General features: G+C 42.8%; 1 protein-coding gene across 2 annotated transcripts in view; it reads left to right on the top strand.

Annotated features, from left to right (window-relative positions):
- The window catches only part of atp10a (ATPase phospholipid transporting 10A), a 44782-nt gene that overhangs the window by 14855 nt on the left and 12168 nt on the right, over positions 1–17759 (top strand). For both annotated transcript variants that reach the window (XM_076880040.1, XM_004552813.5), the window contains exons 6-13: positions 345–475; positions 2465–2717; positions 2817–3034; positions 3108–3302; positions 7513–8074; positions 15981–16084; positions 16557–16683; positions 16772–16956. In XM_076880040.1, coding sequence (XP_076736155.1) covers positions 345–475; positions 2465–2717; positions 2817–3034; positions 3108–3302; positions 7513–8074; positions 15981–16084; positions 16557–16683; positions 16772–16956 — 1775 coding nt within the window. The remainder of the gene's footprint in view (positions 1–344; positions 476–2464; positions 2718–2816; positions 3035–3107; positions 3303–7512; positions 8075–15980; positions 16085–16556; positions 16684–16771; positions 16957–17759) is intronic.

Here is a 17759-nt window from a genome sequence, read left to right on the forward strand (position 1 = left end):
ATCAACAGGCGCTGGAGGCTTTGTAGTTGTAGCCAGAGCTGTGCCTGAGATGACCCCCACTGACATCACACAGAGCCAAGAGTAGAAAGATAGTCTGAAATCTGAAACCTGCTTGCTCTAAACAATACTAGGTTAAGACCTGCGAATGTGTTGCCTTGCAGGGATTTACCTAATTTTAATTCATCTTTGACCGCATTTAATATGAGCATTGATCACAGAAACGTCAGAAAATAAATCTAAATATTAACAAGGAATAACAAAACTCTTACACAGAGCTTCCTCTGCTTCTCTCTCCTGTCCTTCCACTGTTTGCATGAGCTGACCTTGTGCTGTTGCTGTTGCAGGTCACGGGCTGTGGATGTTTCAGTATGGAGATAACAGACCCGTGTTTGACGTTCTTAGCCCAGAGGGGACCAACTTATCGCCCATCATGTCAGCCATTTATCTCTTCCTCACCATGATCATCGTCTTTCAGGTACTAAAAAGAAAGCAGCTTAAAGAAGCAAAGGCACAGATAAAGATATAAAGGCAATATCACGGACTGTGGAATGTTTTATTCTGCTGTACATCGTGGCAGTATTTCAGCCTCCCTCTGCGTGTGACCTCTAGATCTTTTTCTCTGTTTGTTTGGAAAAGCAAAGATGAAAAATGTGTTGCTTCGAGCAGCAAGACAGTCTCTTTAATCTGAGCTCAAAAGGAGAGAAAGTGAGACCCAACAGTTATTGATCTGGTTGTGTTTTTTTTAGGCAAAAAGTTTCAGGGAAAATGTCGGCGTGTCCCGTGTCACAGCAGCAGCAGACGAGCCGCCCCGGTGTCGGCCTTTCAAAATAAACGAGAAATCGCAGAGGGCAGTTCTTTGGTCTCGCTGTGCAAATAGTAACAGTAATGCCAGAAAAATGATACACTCTGAAATAAACACATGACTGTTGAGCAGCACGAGGACTGTGTGCAGACGTCGCTGCCTTCCCCAAAGCTATGACTCATTTCTCCGGAACTACTTTCCATAAGCGTTGCCTGGAAATGTTCCACTCTGGATTACACCAACATTTTTTAAACAATCCAGCATATGCCCAGTGTACTTAAAAAATCACTTGTTTAGCATTTTGGAACTAAGAAGCAATAATTCTTTTAATTATGATGTTTTGGTTTGGGGGTTGTTGTTTTTTTGTCAGATATAGCCCCACAGAAATCCCAGATGAACTCTTTCCTCTTATTTCAGGCATCTATCTGTTCCTATTCATCCATTTTTAACTTGTTAACTGTTTTAGATATATCTAGCCACCATGTGTAGCCAGTGTAAGCATTGTAATATGTGCAATATGTAATGAGTTGCAAGAGGAAAGTTATAGAATGATACAAAAATGAGCCACCAAATGACGAAATATAGCACTTATATTTTATTAGATGTTGGTGATGATGATCTTACTGGTTATGGTCATGGAGGGAGTTGTCCTATTGGTTGACTTCCACATTAAGAAGGTGTGACTGGGCCTTCCTGTCCTCTCGTTTCCGTGCTTTTTATTACCGTAGTTACTACTGACCATGTAGTCATAGCACTGCTGAACCCAAACCCTTTCATTCGCTGCTAAATCGTCCCGGTTACGACTGCTTGAGAACCTCTGTGACTTCTCAGTGGACACAGCGAGCCAATGAGAAGAAAGCTCGCCTTCTGTCTGTACTTCACTCATTCCAGTAACCTGTGAACTGGGATGGATTGTGAGACGGATGAGCTATGACGTGTTTGACGTACTGGTTTTATCCCGAACTTGTGAACTGAGCAGTTTGAGCTGTGTGAGGTCACAGACACTAAAAAATAAATATCTGTAAAATATTCGGTTAATGCGACATCTGCTGCCACCCTCATGCTTCCTCCCCAGCCTCTGGCCTCAGGCTTTCCATGTGTGATCATTTAAAATTTGCTTTAAATTAGTATTACCGGTACTAATTAATGTACTTAATATTTGACTGTTCAAGATTTTCTTTTTGGGTTTTCCAATAATTGAATCTCTTTTTTACAAGATTTATTTAATTATTTATATGAATTGATTTTTTTTAGCTGCAGTTTACTTTTTTCTGTCTCTACTGTTCATCCATTTAACTTCATAACTGACTTTTCTTGTTGCATTTAGCTACGTATTGCACCAGCACATCCCTGCAATTTCAGTGTATCCTTTCTTTTCATATTTTCAACCCTTTAACCATTTGAGGTTTATTTGAGTCGATCTATTTGATCTCTTTTACCTGTTTTATTTTTAAGCTTCGCTTTTAACTTACATTGGGTTTTTTTGGGTTGTTTTTTTTGGGGGGGGTCCCTCATTAACGCATTTAAACTTTTTTACATCTTTAGCTATTTGTTCTTCTGCATCTTCACTCTTTATTTGATTTGATTTCACGTTCAGACGTTCACACCATCTTTCCATCAGTTTCCAGGATGACAGCCTGCTCTGCCTCTCTCCTCTCCTAGGTCCTGATACCCATCTCCCTTTTTGTGTCAATTGAAATTGTCAAGATCTGCCAAGTGTACTTCATCCATCAAGATATGGATCTGTACGACGAGGAGACAGACTCCCACCTGCAGTGCAGAGCACTTAATATCACAGAGGATCTGGGCCAGATGCAGTATATCTTCTCTGACAAGACAGGCACGCTGACGGAAAATAAGATGGTGTTCCGGCGCTGCACTGTGGCAGGGGTGGAGTATTCCCATGATGCCAACGGTGAGACGACCAGCCAACCCTCTCACATGCTCCCTTAAAGAAACAGTAAGCGGTCATCATCTTCTAAGTCACCACTAACGGTGTGTGTTTGTTTTTCAGCTCGAAGACTTGCCATGTACCAGGAAATGGACTCAGAGGAGGAAGAGTGCATGTCTCACGGTGGCACCCTCCCCAGGCGGGACAGCGTGACCAGTCACCAGAGCGCCCGCGTGGTGCTGCGGTCCCAGAGTACCAAGTCCCACCGCAGGACAGGCAGCAGGGCCGAGGCCAAGAGAGCCAGCATCCTGTCCAAGCACACGGCCTTCAGCAGCCCCATGGTGGGTCCTCATTACTGCTCTACAATCCTCATCCTGCATCCTTTACCCTAACAAACCTCCGTCTGTTCTGCAGGAGAAAGACATCACCCCCGACCCCAAGCTCCTGGACAAAGTCAATGACTGCAGCAGTCAGATGGACTTCATGCGCTTCCACAGCCAGCCTATGTCCCAGCTGCCCTCTGACCTCTCAGACATCATCGATTTTTTCATCGCTCTCACAATCTGCAACACGGTGGTCGTGTCCTCCCCCAACCAGCCAAGACACAAGGTAACACTCACCTGTTCAGGTCAGAAACATCAGTTTGGTCAAACCTCTGTCAGGTCAGAGAGGGATTGTTTGTGGACTGGGCCGCACAATGATGTTACCTCAACTTCATTCCACACCTCCTGATTTCTTCTCTTTTGACTTTCGTGTGTGTGTGTGTGTGTGTGTGTGTGTGTGTGTGTGTGTGTGTGTGTGTGTGTAAGAGAGAGAGACTTGCAGGTGAAGCAAGCCTCCCCTTTAATTCCTCTAATAGGTGCATGTGTGCAGCTGGTAAAGACACTAAGCTCATAATAAAGTGTTGACAGCGTGTCAGTGCCTGACTTGCTGCAGTCATCAGAAAGCATCTTAGCTTTTTATCGGGGCAAGTGTCGGCTCTGGGAAATTATTTATATAAAATCTGTTTTGGTTTTTTTGGACTATGAAGCCTAAAAAAGACAGAAGAGTTACAGGCCCTTGGTGTGCAAAGGGGTCGGTTCAGATTTCATAAGTACAGGAGGTAGATGAGATAGAAAAGTCTAAAGCCTAAATATATTTTCTGTTAAGAACAATTTTTTTTTCTCTTAAGCGACTCTGAGCGTCAGTATCTCAGGATCTATCATAGTGTGAGAAAACTGCACCGATTTAACGTCTGTGACATTGAAGAGCATTGGTACCCTGCATGCTTATTTTTTTCTGAGAATTCACTGGGGAAAACCTAAAGTGCATTGTGGGTAAATGTTTAGGGCTCATGGTGGGATAGTTGCCATTATTCCATCTTCATCGAAATAAGTTTTTGTAGAACAAGTCAGGTTCTTGGCAGGGGCAACAGGAAAGGTTTTATAGGCATGAATTAAAAAGGAAGCATTAGATTGTATATGTTCAAAATGGCAGGATATTATAATAGTCCAAATCCATGATTCGGTTCATTGCTTAAGCAGCTCCCTATGACTTATTAGAATAAACACCAGAGCGCATGACAGTTTCATGTGTCACCACATGCACATTACTGGGCTGTTGTTCAGCCTCTTTTTGCACGCCTTCTGTTTACACCAGCACGACATGTGCACAGCTAACCATCACACCACAGACTCGTCTCTGCAAAGTGACGTGAAGTCTCCTCTGTCAGTGATGTAAGGAGGGTAATCTGCAGTGGCAGCAGATCAGCGTTTGGAGTTTTTCCATATCTGGGATTGTGATTTACAAAGTATTAGGGCTGTTCGATATAACGATATATATCGGATGACGATATAAAAACGTCTATCGTTTCATTTTATGCTATCGTTTGTTTCGTGGTGTCGCAAAATAAGCTGTTTATGGCAATATTTTTCCATCGTTTTGATGGTCACTGTAGTGGCTATATTCATTTCTTAAAGTTCTCTCTTTCTCTTACATTTAATATAACCACACTACGGAGGGACAAGCGCCTGTTTTTTATGCGTTGTTGTTAGCAACAACGACGGTAACAGCATCGCGTGTCTGCTTGTTTATGTTCCACATAAACCTTTCACAATAAAGCTCAAGATCCTGTTGAGACTTTTCAAAATAAACTTTTCAAAATAATCTGCTCTTTCACGTGAAAGAGCAGATTATTTACGGATGAGAATTAAAAAAGAGCCGGCAGGTGCTAAAAAATAAACCTTAGACTCAAACGTTAGAACAGGCCTTTCCCCGCAGCATGCCGTGTAATAAATACTCACAAAGAAAACGGCGGCCGTTACAACTTATGTCTAAAAATGTATCGTTTCATGCATCGGTTGAAACACTCGACTCCAGCTACACGACGCGCAGCTGGAAACACTTCACGCAAGTCGAGCTGCACGAGATTCACAGAATTTACAGAAAATGTTACATTTTTGTGATTTATATCGTTATCAGACGATAGATGTCTTATATCGGGATATGAGAGTTTGGTCATGTCGCACAGCCCTACAAAGTATCATTAAGAATTCATACATAACTGGTTTGGTTCACAGTTGCACTGATGGTTAGTGGACATGTAGTTTGAGGTCACAATCATATAATGCTCCAAATCATTAGTTCCCATGGAGACACTTTACTTTCTTTGATGGTTCCTTGTAATCTATATAACTATTAGATGTACAGACTGGAGGTATTATAAGTAGTATTGGTGGAAAACATTTAATTGAAAAACAATAATAGACAGAGTATAAGAGCATTCTGGATCTCAGAGCCCATCGACCTGCTCAGAAAATTATGGGGTTGCACAATCATTAGTGGTTTAAAGCATGGGTCTGCTGTGTGTTGCTGTCTGTAGAAGTAGATTTATTTTTGACTTCTTTACAGTGAAATAAGTACAGATCCTGTGCTTAAAAAATACTAACGAGCCTGTTTTGAAAATGTAAGAAGTAGAAAGCACAGATATGTATTTAAGCGAGGAGTAAAGTAAAATAAAACGTTGTCAGAATTCTGCCTAGGTTTAGTAAAGTATTTGTACTTTGTTACCTCCCACCTGTGGTTGCAGGTGACCTCGTTCTCATACAGCTCACACTCATGAGGTGAACTTCAGGTTTTTCACAAATCCTTTGTGATCCAAAGAAGATTCATATCTTAAAGCTGTGTCTGTATCAGTGGAGAAAAATGCAACTGAAGTCCTTCCAGCACGCTAACAAACGAGCTTTGTGTTTTGTGTTTATGTTTTTTTGATCCATGTGGGAGTAGTTTCCACCTTTTGAGCGAAAGCTGCATGTTACGAGTTTAAAAAAACGTTCCAGATCTGACGCTGAAAGTGTGCGCTTGCACGTAGCTTTCACTACTTTTTCTGTTAGCGTATCCGCGTTTTGTTTCTGGGCCTGGGTGTGGTCCTCCTGTCAGGAGGCGATATCCTCTCCTCGCCTCACGCGGCGTGCACTGGCTCACAATGGATCCCGACTGTCAGAGCACAAATCTGCTCGATGAAACTGTACACGGTGGCACACCGTTTATGTATGTCTGTGTTTCTCTTTGGAGGTCATCTGATAAGATGCACGTCTGCACAGAAGCGCTGACTTTTCTTTCGGTTTTTATCGGTTGTTTTGCTGTCCCGTGTTCCAGAGCAATTGTTCACATTTTTATTATGAAGCCCTTGTGCGTAGCTGGGCCACTGAATGATTTATTCTTGTATATATATGTGAGAACTGTGGTTCCCGCTGCCAGGAGACCTTAAAGTGAGTCGCTTTTTCTTCTGTTGTACTGCGGCACCTTGGGATGAATGATTGGCCGAAGGATTATGGCCAGGAGAAGCTTTTTCATCAGAGATAAAGTCCTCTGTAGTACCAGAGCTTTTCAAACATTTCTAAGGACTAAAACGATGTAGAACATCCATCTTATGAGCTTCTTAACCTTAAGAAATATTCCCCCAAAAGCAGCACCTGAATTCACTCGGAAGTCAACTTCTTATTCATTTCATCCATTTGAGCATCTTTCTTAGTAATGCCATATGCTGCAGTAGTCATAGAGCCAGAGGCCAGTGGCTAAATTCATCGTTATTTACGTTAATATCAAGTATTTTAACCTCAGGATCTCTTTTAACCAAGTACCAGTCTCCCCTGCAGAAAGCTGCAGTTCCTCCAACGTCCATCGGAGGCTCCAGAAATGAGTCAGTCCCTCTGGATTGCCACATTAACATCTCTGACTTTGCAACACAAATGGGTTGAAGCCTTTAGCTGTTCACTCCAACAACAGTGGTTGATGTGACAGTGGCTACATCCATCTTTTATTTACAGTCTGTGATCTACACCGATTCCCACCCAGTGACAGAATCTCGCCTCAGAGCCCGATTTGGATTATTTACGCAGTGCTGCGTAAGTCGTTTTAACTTGCTGGCCTTTTTCTTAAATCCACTTATGCACAAAATCGATTTTTATATTTGACCTTTTTAGGTATTTTGTACTGGCTGATGAGCATAAATGATTATTTTTTTTGACACAACTATTTAACAATCTATAGAAAGAGCACTTGGCTTTTATCGCTGTTTTTTACTGTGTTGGTTCTTTTTATGGAAGAATCTGTCCCAATGTCTGTTTAAGTGAGAGAAACACTGTTGTGTCACATTCTCTGCGTCAGACTCTTATTGCCCTAAAATGAGCCTGATGGGTTGTCTCGTGTCTTTTATCACTTTCAGTGGTCTGTGTTAGATTTAAGAGCACCTGGAGAAAAAAATGAAGATGGAATCAGGGTCTGTTCTCTCTTGGATTATAAAAACATTATTTTATGCCTACACTTTCTGCTCCTGCAGGTCAGGATGAGGTTCGAGCTAAAGTCTCCAGTGAAGACCATCGAGGACTTCATCAAACGCTTCACCCCCAGCCGACTGACCTCCGGCTCCAACAGCAGCAGCTCCTCCAGTCTCATCACCAACCGATCCTCCAATAAGGGCTGCTCCAGCCTGCTGTCCTCGCCCTCGGCAGAGAGCACGCTCACCAAGCTGCACGAGGAGCAGCCCTCGGGAGGTTTGGAGCAGGCTTTTAGCCCCATCCCGCCATCCTACGATGGAAAAACCTCCTGGAACCTCGACGAAGGAGAGCTGCGCTACGAGGCAGAGTCGCCCGACGAGGCCGCTCTGGTCTACGCTGCCCGGGCCTACAAGTGCTCCCTGGTCGGACGCCTCCCCGACCAGGTGATCGTGGAGCTGCCTCACCTGGGGAAGCTGAGCTTCGAGCTGCTGCACACACTTGGCTTTGACTCCACCAGGAAACGCATGTCTGTGGTGGTTCGACACCCTCTGACTGATCAGATCACCGTCTACACTAAAGGAGCAGACTCTGTCATCATGGATCTCATCAAACCCCCCGACACAGGTAGGAAAACACTTGTTTGGGAAATCTCTGCAGACCGTTGTGACCAGTGAGATTTTTTTTTTAAAATGTTAATGGGGATAATAAGCAACGGCACTGCTTTGGCTTGTGATCATGATGTGGTTTGGAGTGCTATGTGAAAGATGAAGCATTGTTTAGTGAAATTACAGTTTCATTATAGCATGAGATATCAGACATGGAGATCAGCCTCAAAACACAGCATTTAATCTTTGCAGCTGATTCTGTGGTCCACTGAAACTGCAAACATAACAAATTTCTCCCAAAAGAATTATTGACTGAGGGAACTGATTAACAGATGACTTTCAAAAAGCAGGCATTTCCTCTAAATCAGGGATGTGAAACTCATTTTATGTCATTGATCGACCAAACTGGTGAAAGTGCCAGTCGCAGTTTGACATTTTGCTAAACATTTAACAATTTTTCTACATAAGAAAGACGTTCTGCAGTAGCAACTGAAAGAAATCTGTCAGGATGACTCTTTGGGCTTTAAATTGTAAGACATAAATGTTTAAAATTACAGTAAAAAGCTCCAGTAGCCCAGACTGAGTTTTTAACTGTTAAATAAATATATTAAAACAAAAAAATATAAATTTCTATCATAGTTGGTGGAAAAACAGGACATTTTCTGTCATTTCATTGTTTCCCTTTTACTTCAGTGTAGTATAAATGAGCATGGGGGAGGTCTTCATCAGTAGAAAAGTTGTCAAAGTCTTAAACATTTGCCCTCCTTCACATTTTTCACACCTGTCCTGCGGGCCGGTTTGGAGTCTTTGCTGGGCTGATTCTGGCCCCAGGCCTAGTTTGTGACACTTCCGCTCTAAAGCTGGCTTTTGACATTTCTTTATACTTTTCTGCTTCGTTATGCAAATCAGTTTCTGTCATTAAAGGTGAAGTGAGGCTTTAGCTCGATTGACTGCAGGTAGGGCTGTTCAATATAACGATATATATCGGATGACGATATAAAAACGTCTATCGTTTCATTTTACGCTATCGTTTGTTTCGTGGTGTCGCAAAATAAACTGTTTACGGCAATATTTTTTTTATTGTTTTGATGGTCACTGTAGTGGCTATATAAATTTCTTAAAGTTCTCTCTTTCTCTTATATTTAATATAACCACACTACAGACAGACAAGCGCCTGTTTTTATCCATTGTCCTTAGCAACAACAACGGTAACAGCATCGCGTGTCCACTTGTTTATGTTCCACCTAAACCTTTCACAATAAAGCTCAAGATCCTGTTCAGACTTTTCAAAATAAACGAAATCACGTGAAAGAGCAGATTATTTACGGATGAGAAGTAAAAAAAGAGCCGCCAGGTGCTAAAAAATATACCTTGGACTCAAACGTTAGAACAGGCTTTTCCCCGCAGCACGCCGTGTAATAAATACTCACAAAGAAAGCGGCGGCCTTACAACCTATGTCTTAAAATGTATCGTTTCATGCATCGGTTAAAACACTCGACTCCAGGTACATGACGCGCAGCTGGAAACACTTCACGCAAGTCGAGCTGCACGAGAGTCACAGAATTTACAGAAAATGTTACATTTTTGTGATTTATATCGTTATCAGACGATAGATGTCTTATATCGGGATATGAGGGGTGGCTGTAGCTCAGGTGGCAGAGCAGGTCAGCCACTAATCAGAAGGTCGGTGGTTTGATCCCAGGCTGCCTCCTGGCTGCATGCCAAATATCCTTGGGCAAGATACTAACCCCGTATTTGCCTACTGGTGGTGGTCAGAGGGCCCGGTGGCGCCAGTGTCCGGCAGCCTCGCCTCTGTCAGTGCGCCCCAGGGCAGCTGTGGCTACAATGTAGCTTGCCATCGCCAGTGTGTGAATGTGTGTGTGAATGGGTGAATGACTGAATATAGTGTGAAGCGCTTTGGGGTCCTTAGGGACTAGGAAAGCGCTATACAAATGCAGGCCATTTACCATGAGATTTTGGTCATATCGTACAGCCCTAACTGCAGGTTGACTCTAGAAGTAGCTGTGTGTAGTCAAGACACCGCTATAAGGCGAGACTCTGCTGTGATCTAGAAGAAATTAACACCACGAGTTAGGACTGTTTGCTTTTGTTGTGTCTATGTATATGTTGAAAGTGCATGTATGTCATGTGACTACAGTGGTTAAAGTATCCACACTTTACCTGCTTCACATTTTGTCCAACGTGGACAGACACATGTGGAAACGGGACGACAGTGTTATTTTGTTTTTTCTTATATAGTAACTTTGAATCCCTTTTGGAATAAGGCTGTAACGTGACAGAACAAGTGAACACTGTATACTGTCTGTAATTGTTGTAGAGTCTTTATGCTACAATATGAAACGCATTGAGATGACAGACTTCATGAATTGGTGCTTTATATCTGATCGTCTATTTCAGGTTTGAGTGGTTCATTGTATACAGTCTGTGGAGGTCTGTGGTCTTGGTCTTTATAAACACTCGAGGTTTCACTGATACTTCCCCAAACCCTTATGCTTTCTACTCAGGTGAAAGGATAAGGTCACATGTTATATAAGGACTTTTATTTTTAGAGCTGCTGAACTCAGAGCCTGCCTTGACTAGGGTCTTAAAAAAGAAAACTTCCCTGTGTTTTTTTTTTTTTCCTTTTTTTCCTTGTTCCATATTCTACAGCTTCTTTTATGTCCTAAAGGCAAAGGTGTAGCAGGGTCTTACTATTCCAGTCACACAAAGACCTACACAGACCTGTACCAGACATCTGTCCAGGGGTGCTTAGCAAAGACTGTTTCAACCCACAGGAACACGTGACACAACACGCAGTGTGGAGGTCTGCAGCCTGGGATTACGTCACCTTTTTTAATGATATTATTGCTTTAGAATAGTTTAGAAAATTCCCGTGACAGTGTCAAAGAGTTAACAGGTTAACATCTTTATTCCACATCTTAGAGAAATCTATAAAGAACTGGAAACTGTTTACTGACTCAAATAATAATAATAATAATAATGGATTGGATTTATATAGCGCTTTTCAAGGCACCCAAAGCGCTTTACAATGCCACTATTCATTCACTCTCGCATTCATACACTGGTGGAGGCAAGCTACGGTTGTAGCCACAGCTGCCCTGGGGCAGACTGACAGAAGCGAGGCTGCCATTTCGTGCCATCGGCCCCTCTGGCCAACACCAGTAGGCGGTAGGGTAAAGTGTCTTGCCCAAGGACACAACGACCAGGACAGAGAGCCCAGGGATCGAACCGGCGACCTTCCGGTTACAGATACGCTTCCCAACCCCCTGAGCCAAATTTAACCTTTCTTAAAATTCACCGTAGTTTCTTGGATATTAGTTATTTGTTGGGAAAATATTTTATTGTTATCTCTAGGGCTGTTCGATATAACGATATGTATCGGATGACGATATAAAAACGTCTATCGTTTCATTTTACGCTATCGTTTGTTTCGTGGTGTCGCAAAATAAACTGTTTACGGCAATATTTTTTTATTGTTTTGATGGTGACTGTAGTGGCTATATTAATTTCTTAAAGTTCTCTCTTTCTCTTATATTTAATATAACCACACTACGGACAAGCGCCTGTTTTTATGTGTTGTGGTTAGCAACAACGACGGTAACAGCATCGTGTGTCCGCTTGTTTATTTTCCACATAAACCTTTCACAATAAAGCTCAAGATCCTGTTGAGACTTTTCAAAATAAACTGAATCACATGAAAGAGTATGCAGAGAATTTACGGATGAGAAGTAAAAAAGAGCCGCCAGGTGCTAAAAAATAAACCTTAGACTCAAACGCTAGAACCGGCTTTTCCCCGCAGCACGCTGTGTAATAAATGCTCACAAATAAAACGGCGGCAGTTAAAACTTATGTCTAAAAATCTATAGTTTCATGCATCGGTTAAAACACTCGACTCCAGGTACATGACGCGCAGCTGGAAACACTTCCCGCAAGTCGAGCTGCCCGAGATTCACAGAATTTTCAGAAAATGTTACATTTTTGTGATTTATATCGTTATTGAGACGATAGAATTCTTATATCGGGATATGAGATTTTGGTCCTATCGCACAGCCCTAGTTATCTCCAGTTATCGCATTTACATACAGAGTTTTCAAACTGTTTGACGTTTGTCTTTCTTTAAACTCTGTTTATCAGTTCCGGTTTTCTTGTTTGATTAACTTTCCTTACCATAATCCAGTCTGAATCCAGATCTCTGCTGGCATCTCCGTAATTGTGATATTTTGGAGCAAAGAAATCCTCTTCCCATTCAAATGTTTTGAATCCAGATAAAAAACTGGATAATGTTAGCAGATCTTTTACGATTCTGTAATTCCATTTACTTTTTGCACAACCGGATTTCAGGATTTGGTCCTATCAGATTGGATTAATCCTGCCAGATTATATTTCAGCAACTGGGCCCTGAGATTTACTAAAGCATTAAAACCTGCAGTTCCTCCAACATCCACCAGAGGCTTCAGAAAGGACCCACATTTTAAAACATCCAACTTTACAGTAGAAATAAACATGTTTTTATTCGGCCACAAAAAAATGTGTCCCTCTTTTATAAAAACAGACAGATACATTCATCTTTATACTGGAGTGAGGTAGTCACTGGGTGTGGCTGCTTTGATTGGCAGACTGCTGGCTGGCTGCTAGGATTCATCTTTGGTGCAACTCTCTGACAGATGATGTGAAAGGCAGAGAAAAACACATACAAAAATGCAATCATTTCATTCCACTTATTATAATTCGCTAATATTTTAGAGTCATAATAGTCCTTGACATTAACTGGTTCACACAGAATTTCCACATCTGGACACAGATGGCATCGACTTCTCACAAAGATGAAAAACAAAATGAAAAATGTTATAATGAGCCCCTAAATACACTGAGTCTACTATGTGTGGGAAGCACGAGTAGTAAGTGAATAAATCGAGTCGTAACTGTGTCAGTAGATGTTGGCATATCGTGGACTGCGTGTGTATCCTGCAACAGTGTTTACCACACTTTATACAAGCTTTCCTATTACGGCACAATTCCTTCACCGCATCATTTGCTCAGAAGTGTAAAAGTGCTCTGAAGTGCTTTTGTTTTCATGGACTGAATCAGCCGGTGCAGCAAACTGTCTTGGATCCCCTTCAGTAAGAGCATGCTGTCACGTTGTGCGAGTAATACATTTCTTTCACGTGCCTGCTTAGTGGCTCCCTCCTGTTCATTAAAGGCATCTCAACACGGCTGCGTAAAAATGGCTCTCCAGCTGAAATGATCCTCCTACGCCGAATGAGGACTTGTTAACTGCAGCAGACAAATGGAGATGAGCCCACCCCCCCAAACCTCGTTTTGGCATGTTTTCTTGCTGACATGTAATCTTATCCTTTGGAGAATTCTGAATTACAGTATGATTAATTGTATTGATTTTCCATCGTGCATCCCGTGCTGAGTCCTGCACACAGTGCTGGGTGCACAAGTTTTTCCGCTTACTTAAAATTCAGTTGCTCACAAAAACAGATCATACAGCCTAGTGTCCCAGTTGAGCAGCTTTAATGACCAGGGTTGCGTGTGTTTTCGTGCACACTTTGGTTCCCCATTGGGCAAAAGCAGCCAATTAGAGCTCAGCAGGCACCGGGCCTTCTCATAACCCAGAATGTCCATAATAGCTCCATTCAGGGGATGAGGGAGTTGTTCAGTGTCATTCTAATAACAGGACACGTGGAGGTGACAGACTGTAGACCTTTGGAGATGAAAGTGTGCCTGCAGACTCCTGTTTAGTAGTTGCACTGTGAAACTACATTTATTATTTATTCACACAATAAATAATTCATTTCAGCAATAAAAAAGGGCGTGTCAATCCCTGTCAGTAGGTCCCAGATTTGGATCTGAAAACAGCTGAAATCGAGGAAACTGTAAAGTTAAAATAAACAAATTGGTGTGGTGTCTGCAGTAAAGCAGGTATATTGGACTCTCGTGGTGAAAACGAGGCAGAGTCACTGTCAATTTAATAGTTGGTGTACGTTCCAGCCTTCGCCTGTAGTCGTGCAAGGTTGTGTTTCGTTTTTAGGGTGGCAGTCGTAGAGATAAAGAGCTTGGAGTACAGTCAAAAGGAGTCCGTTGAGGTGATTGTGGGTTCATGTAAGGATGCTGCTCAGAAGCCTCCCTTTTTTCAGGCACTCCCAACTGGAGGAGACACAGAGGTAGATCCGTATCCCATTGGGTAGATTATATCTCATCTGGGCTGGGAATGTCTCAGTGTCTTCCAGGAGGAACTGGAAACTGTTGCTGAGGAGAGAGACATCAAGAAAAGCAGCTTAGTTTTCTGCCAACGTGGCCCAACTTCAGAAAAGCGGACGATAACGGATGTTCAGTCAACTAACTTGCAGACATTTAGATGATCACCTGTCACCTCACTGGTCTACACTCATGCGGTAGCCCAGAAACATCGATTTCTTTATAATATATTATATATAGAACTAATCAAAACTAATCAAGCATCAGGAAGGCCATCAGGCATAAAATCTCTGCCAGTTCAAACATGTGGATCCATCCGCTGTAGAAATGAGGGCGCAGCCAAAAGTACTTTTATCCGATAGCCACACTAGCCATCTGTTTAGGGGTCATTAAGGTAGCAGCTAGCAACTGTGGCTAATAATTAAATGATGACATTAAATTGGGAGCGAGGCTGCAAACGCTGTGATTCCTGCCCATCTGTAACAGTGTAATAGAAATTGTTAATTTAACAGTTGTTTGTTTCCAAAGTCACAAATAATTTTGCATTAGTAACTTTGATCAGACTACATCAGACAGATTGAAATGCATATATATATTTGCACTACCTTTTAGATTCTGAAAGTATTTGTTTCATAGAGATCTAATAGTTTTGTTAAAGTATATATTTTACAGTATCGATCTATGGCGTTGGTATCTGACAGAAAACAGCCTGTTTGTGTTTACAGTGGTCGGAGATGAGGTGAGCATTAAAATCATGTTGTCAGGCTTGACACAGCCGGGCTTCTTGTTGCAACCATATATGGTGCTATTTAAGGCACTTCAGCTTTGGCTTTACTCTTCAAAAGCAGCTCTGTCTATCTTTTATATACAGTCTGTGACACGAACTGTATATAAAAGACAGGGGAAAAATGCACCTCAGTTTTCTGACTGGAAACCGAAACATGATGTGAATTTCCACCTGTGTCTGGGAGCTCGTCTGCTCCCAGCAGCTGTTCATCAGAAAAGCAGAACTCACGCTGTGTTTTTGCTTTAGTTTTTTTCCTCCACAGCCAAAGAGAAAATAGACTGTTGGTGTAATTATAACTTCTTCATAACACAACTCGCTTTTAGCGGTGAATAAAAGCACTTAGTTTCGATTATTTCCTGACTTTCCGAGCTGGAACTGTTCGATCGCTGCCAGTTTTGTGCTAATTTGTTCCTTTCAGTAAAAATAATTTTGCGTGGCGGTGCATGTGAGGCTGTGCCTGCCAAGCTGTTGTGTTATTAGTGAGATTTCATGGCTGGCAATCAGAGTGTTGGCTGGTGCATCTGTGTCAGGAGACCCATAAGGCCAATCTGTTTGTGCGCCGCTCCCCTGCCAGAAAGATGGCCGAGGTGTTGCCAGAGAGGCGCTCCAGCAAGACGCTTTGAAACATCTTAGATAACTTCGAATGTTCAGTCGTTTTTAAATCATTTGGGCAGAAAATTGAAATAGATTAATTATATTTGCGAACGCCATAACCCAGATGCCGCTTAGTGAGCAATATGATGGCTTTACGTTGAGGTGTAGCATGCATGGTTAATTTAGGTGTGAGGACAGATGGCTTCTTGGATGAAGTCTTTTGTAATTTGGAACTAAAATGCTGAACCACTCATGCAAATTCCCCCAAAGCGAGAAAATCCCATCTCCGTTTATTTCTGTCCTTTTCTGTTTTTTAAGGAAACTCCAAAGGGAAACGTCAGAAAAAGATTGTCTGCAGGACCCAGCACTACCTGAATCTGTACGCTGCAAATGGACTTCGCACGCTGTGCATAGCAAAAAAGGTATGCAAGCACGGATCTGTAAACCTGAACAACTGCCCTCCATCATTAAACTGCTTTAAAAGGGGGACGGAGGTGGTGTGTCTCAGTGGCTTCTTGACAGGATGTGTTTGCAGCCCGGCGCAGATGATCACATGGACCAGCCCTTCCACAAGTGACATTCTTCGTGACTCAGCTGCAATCTGTGCCACTTTCCCAGGCTGTTAATTTATGCTCTCACAAGCTGGGCTCATTATATTCCTGCCTGTGCAGCGCCATCACCAAAGCAAAGCGATAAAACACCTTGTCAAGGTCTCACATTCTGTTATGGAGGATCCTGACACATGACTGTGTGTGTGTGTGTGTGTGTGTGTGTGTGTGTGTGTGTGTGTGTGTGTGTGTGTGTGTGTGTGTGTGTGTGTGTGTGTGTGTGTGTGTGTGTGTGTGTGTGTGTGTGTGTGTGTGTGTGTGTAAACGTTTTGTGTTTGTGTGTCAGATTCTGAGCAAAGAGGAGTACGCCTGCTGGCTGCAGCGGCACTTGGCGGCTGAGACGGCCATTCAGGGAAGGGAGGAGCTGCTCTTTGAGTCGGCCCTGCAGTTGGAGACGAACCTCCATCTTCTGGGTAGCTCTCAGTTACAGCTGAAACTGTTATTACGAATGTAATTACTCTAATGTTGGAGAGTTTGTCACAGACTTGCCTTCTCCTTCAGGAGCGACGGGCATTGAGGATCGGCTGCAGGACGGCGTGCCTGAAACTATAGCTTCCCTGCGGAAGGCGGGCCTACAGATATGGGTGCTGACGGGGGACAAACAGGAAACTGCTGTGAACATCGCGTACGCGTGCAAGCTGCTGGACCCCGAGGAGGAGCTCCTGACACTGAACGCTGACTCTCAGGTGAGCAGTAGCACCAGCCAGGTTTTAATAAACTCTGGTTTCCTAAACGTGGAGCGCTTTCACACCTGCACGCTGTAATTGGATTCTTGCTCATTTCCCCCTTGGTACCATTTGTTTTGGCACATGTGACTTCCTTGGTCACAAATAAACTCTGCAGCCACCGACTGCAAAGTGTACGCTATAGTCTTGAGCTAATCAAACGGCAGCAGATTCCTGTGTGAACAGTGGTGGTCTAAACAATCAGTGTGCCACCCAAGATTAGAAAGGTGAAAACGGAAAAAGTGGCTGCAATCAGCAACGCCAAATCACAACAACAGTCGCCTCAAGGCGCTTTATATTGTAAGGTAGACCCAACAATCATATGACCCCCTATGACCAATCACTTTGGCGACAGTGGGAAGGAAAAACTCCTTTTTAACAGGAAGAAACCTCCAGCAGAACCAGGCGGCTATGTGCCGCGACCAGTTGGGGTGAGAAGAGGAAACTCCTCTGTCATGTGAGCATCTCAAGCTCCTGCAGTGATGAGTCACTGAAATGCCGGTAAAGACCGACCCCGGTCGTCTTTGCCTAACAACGTTTCAGAGGACGGAGTCTCAAGCCATTTGGATTCTTATTCACAGTCTAAATGTTTTTCTACAAAAGTGATCGGCTGCCTGAAGAGAATAACTGATTGCACAACTTACTGCATTCATTTTGCATTGCTCAAGAACATCGCCTGTGAAATTGCCAGCAAATAATTAGATTTATTATCAGATTTAATTCATTTATCCCAAAAATTGCAAATTGTGTCTTGCAGCATCCAA

The sequence above is a fragment of the Maylandia zebra genome, linkage group LG23 (assembly GCF_041146795.1).
Source record: "Maylandia zebra isolate NMK-2024a linkage group LG23, Mzebra_GT3a, whole genome shotgun sequence".
NCBI classification, from domain to species: Eukaryota; Metazoa; Chordata; class Actinopteri; order Cichliformes; family Cichlidae; genus Maylandia; species Maylandia zebra.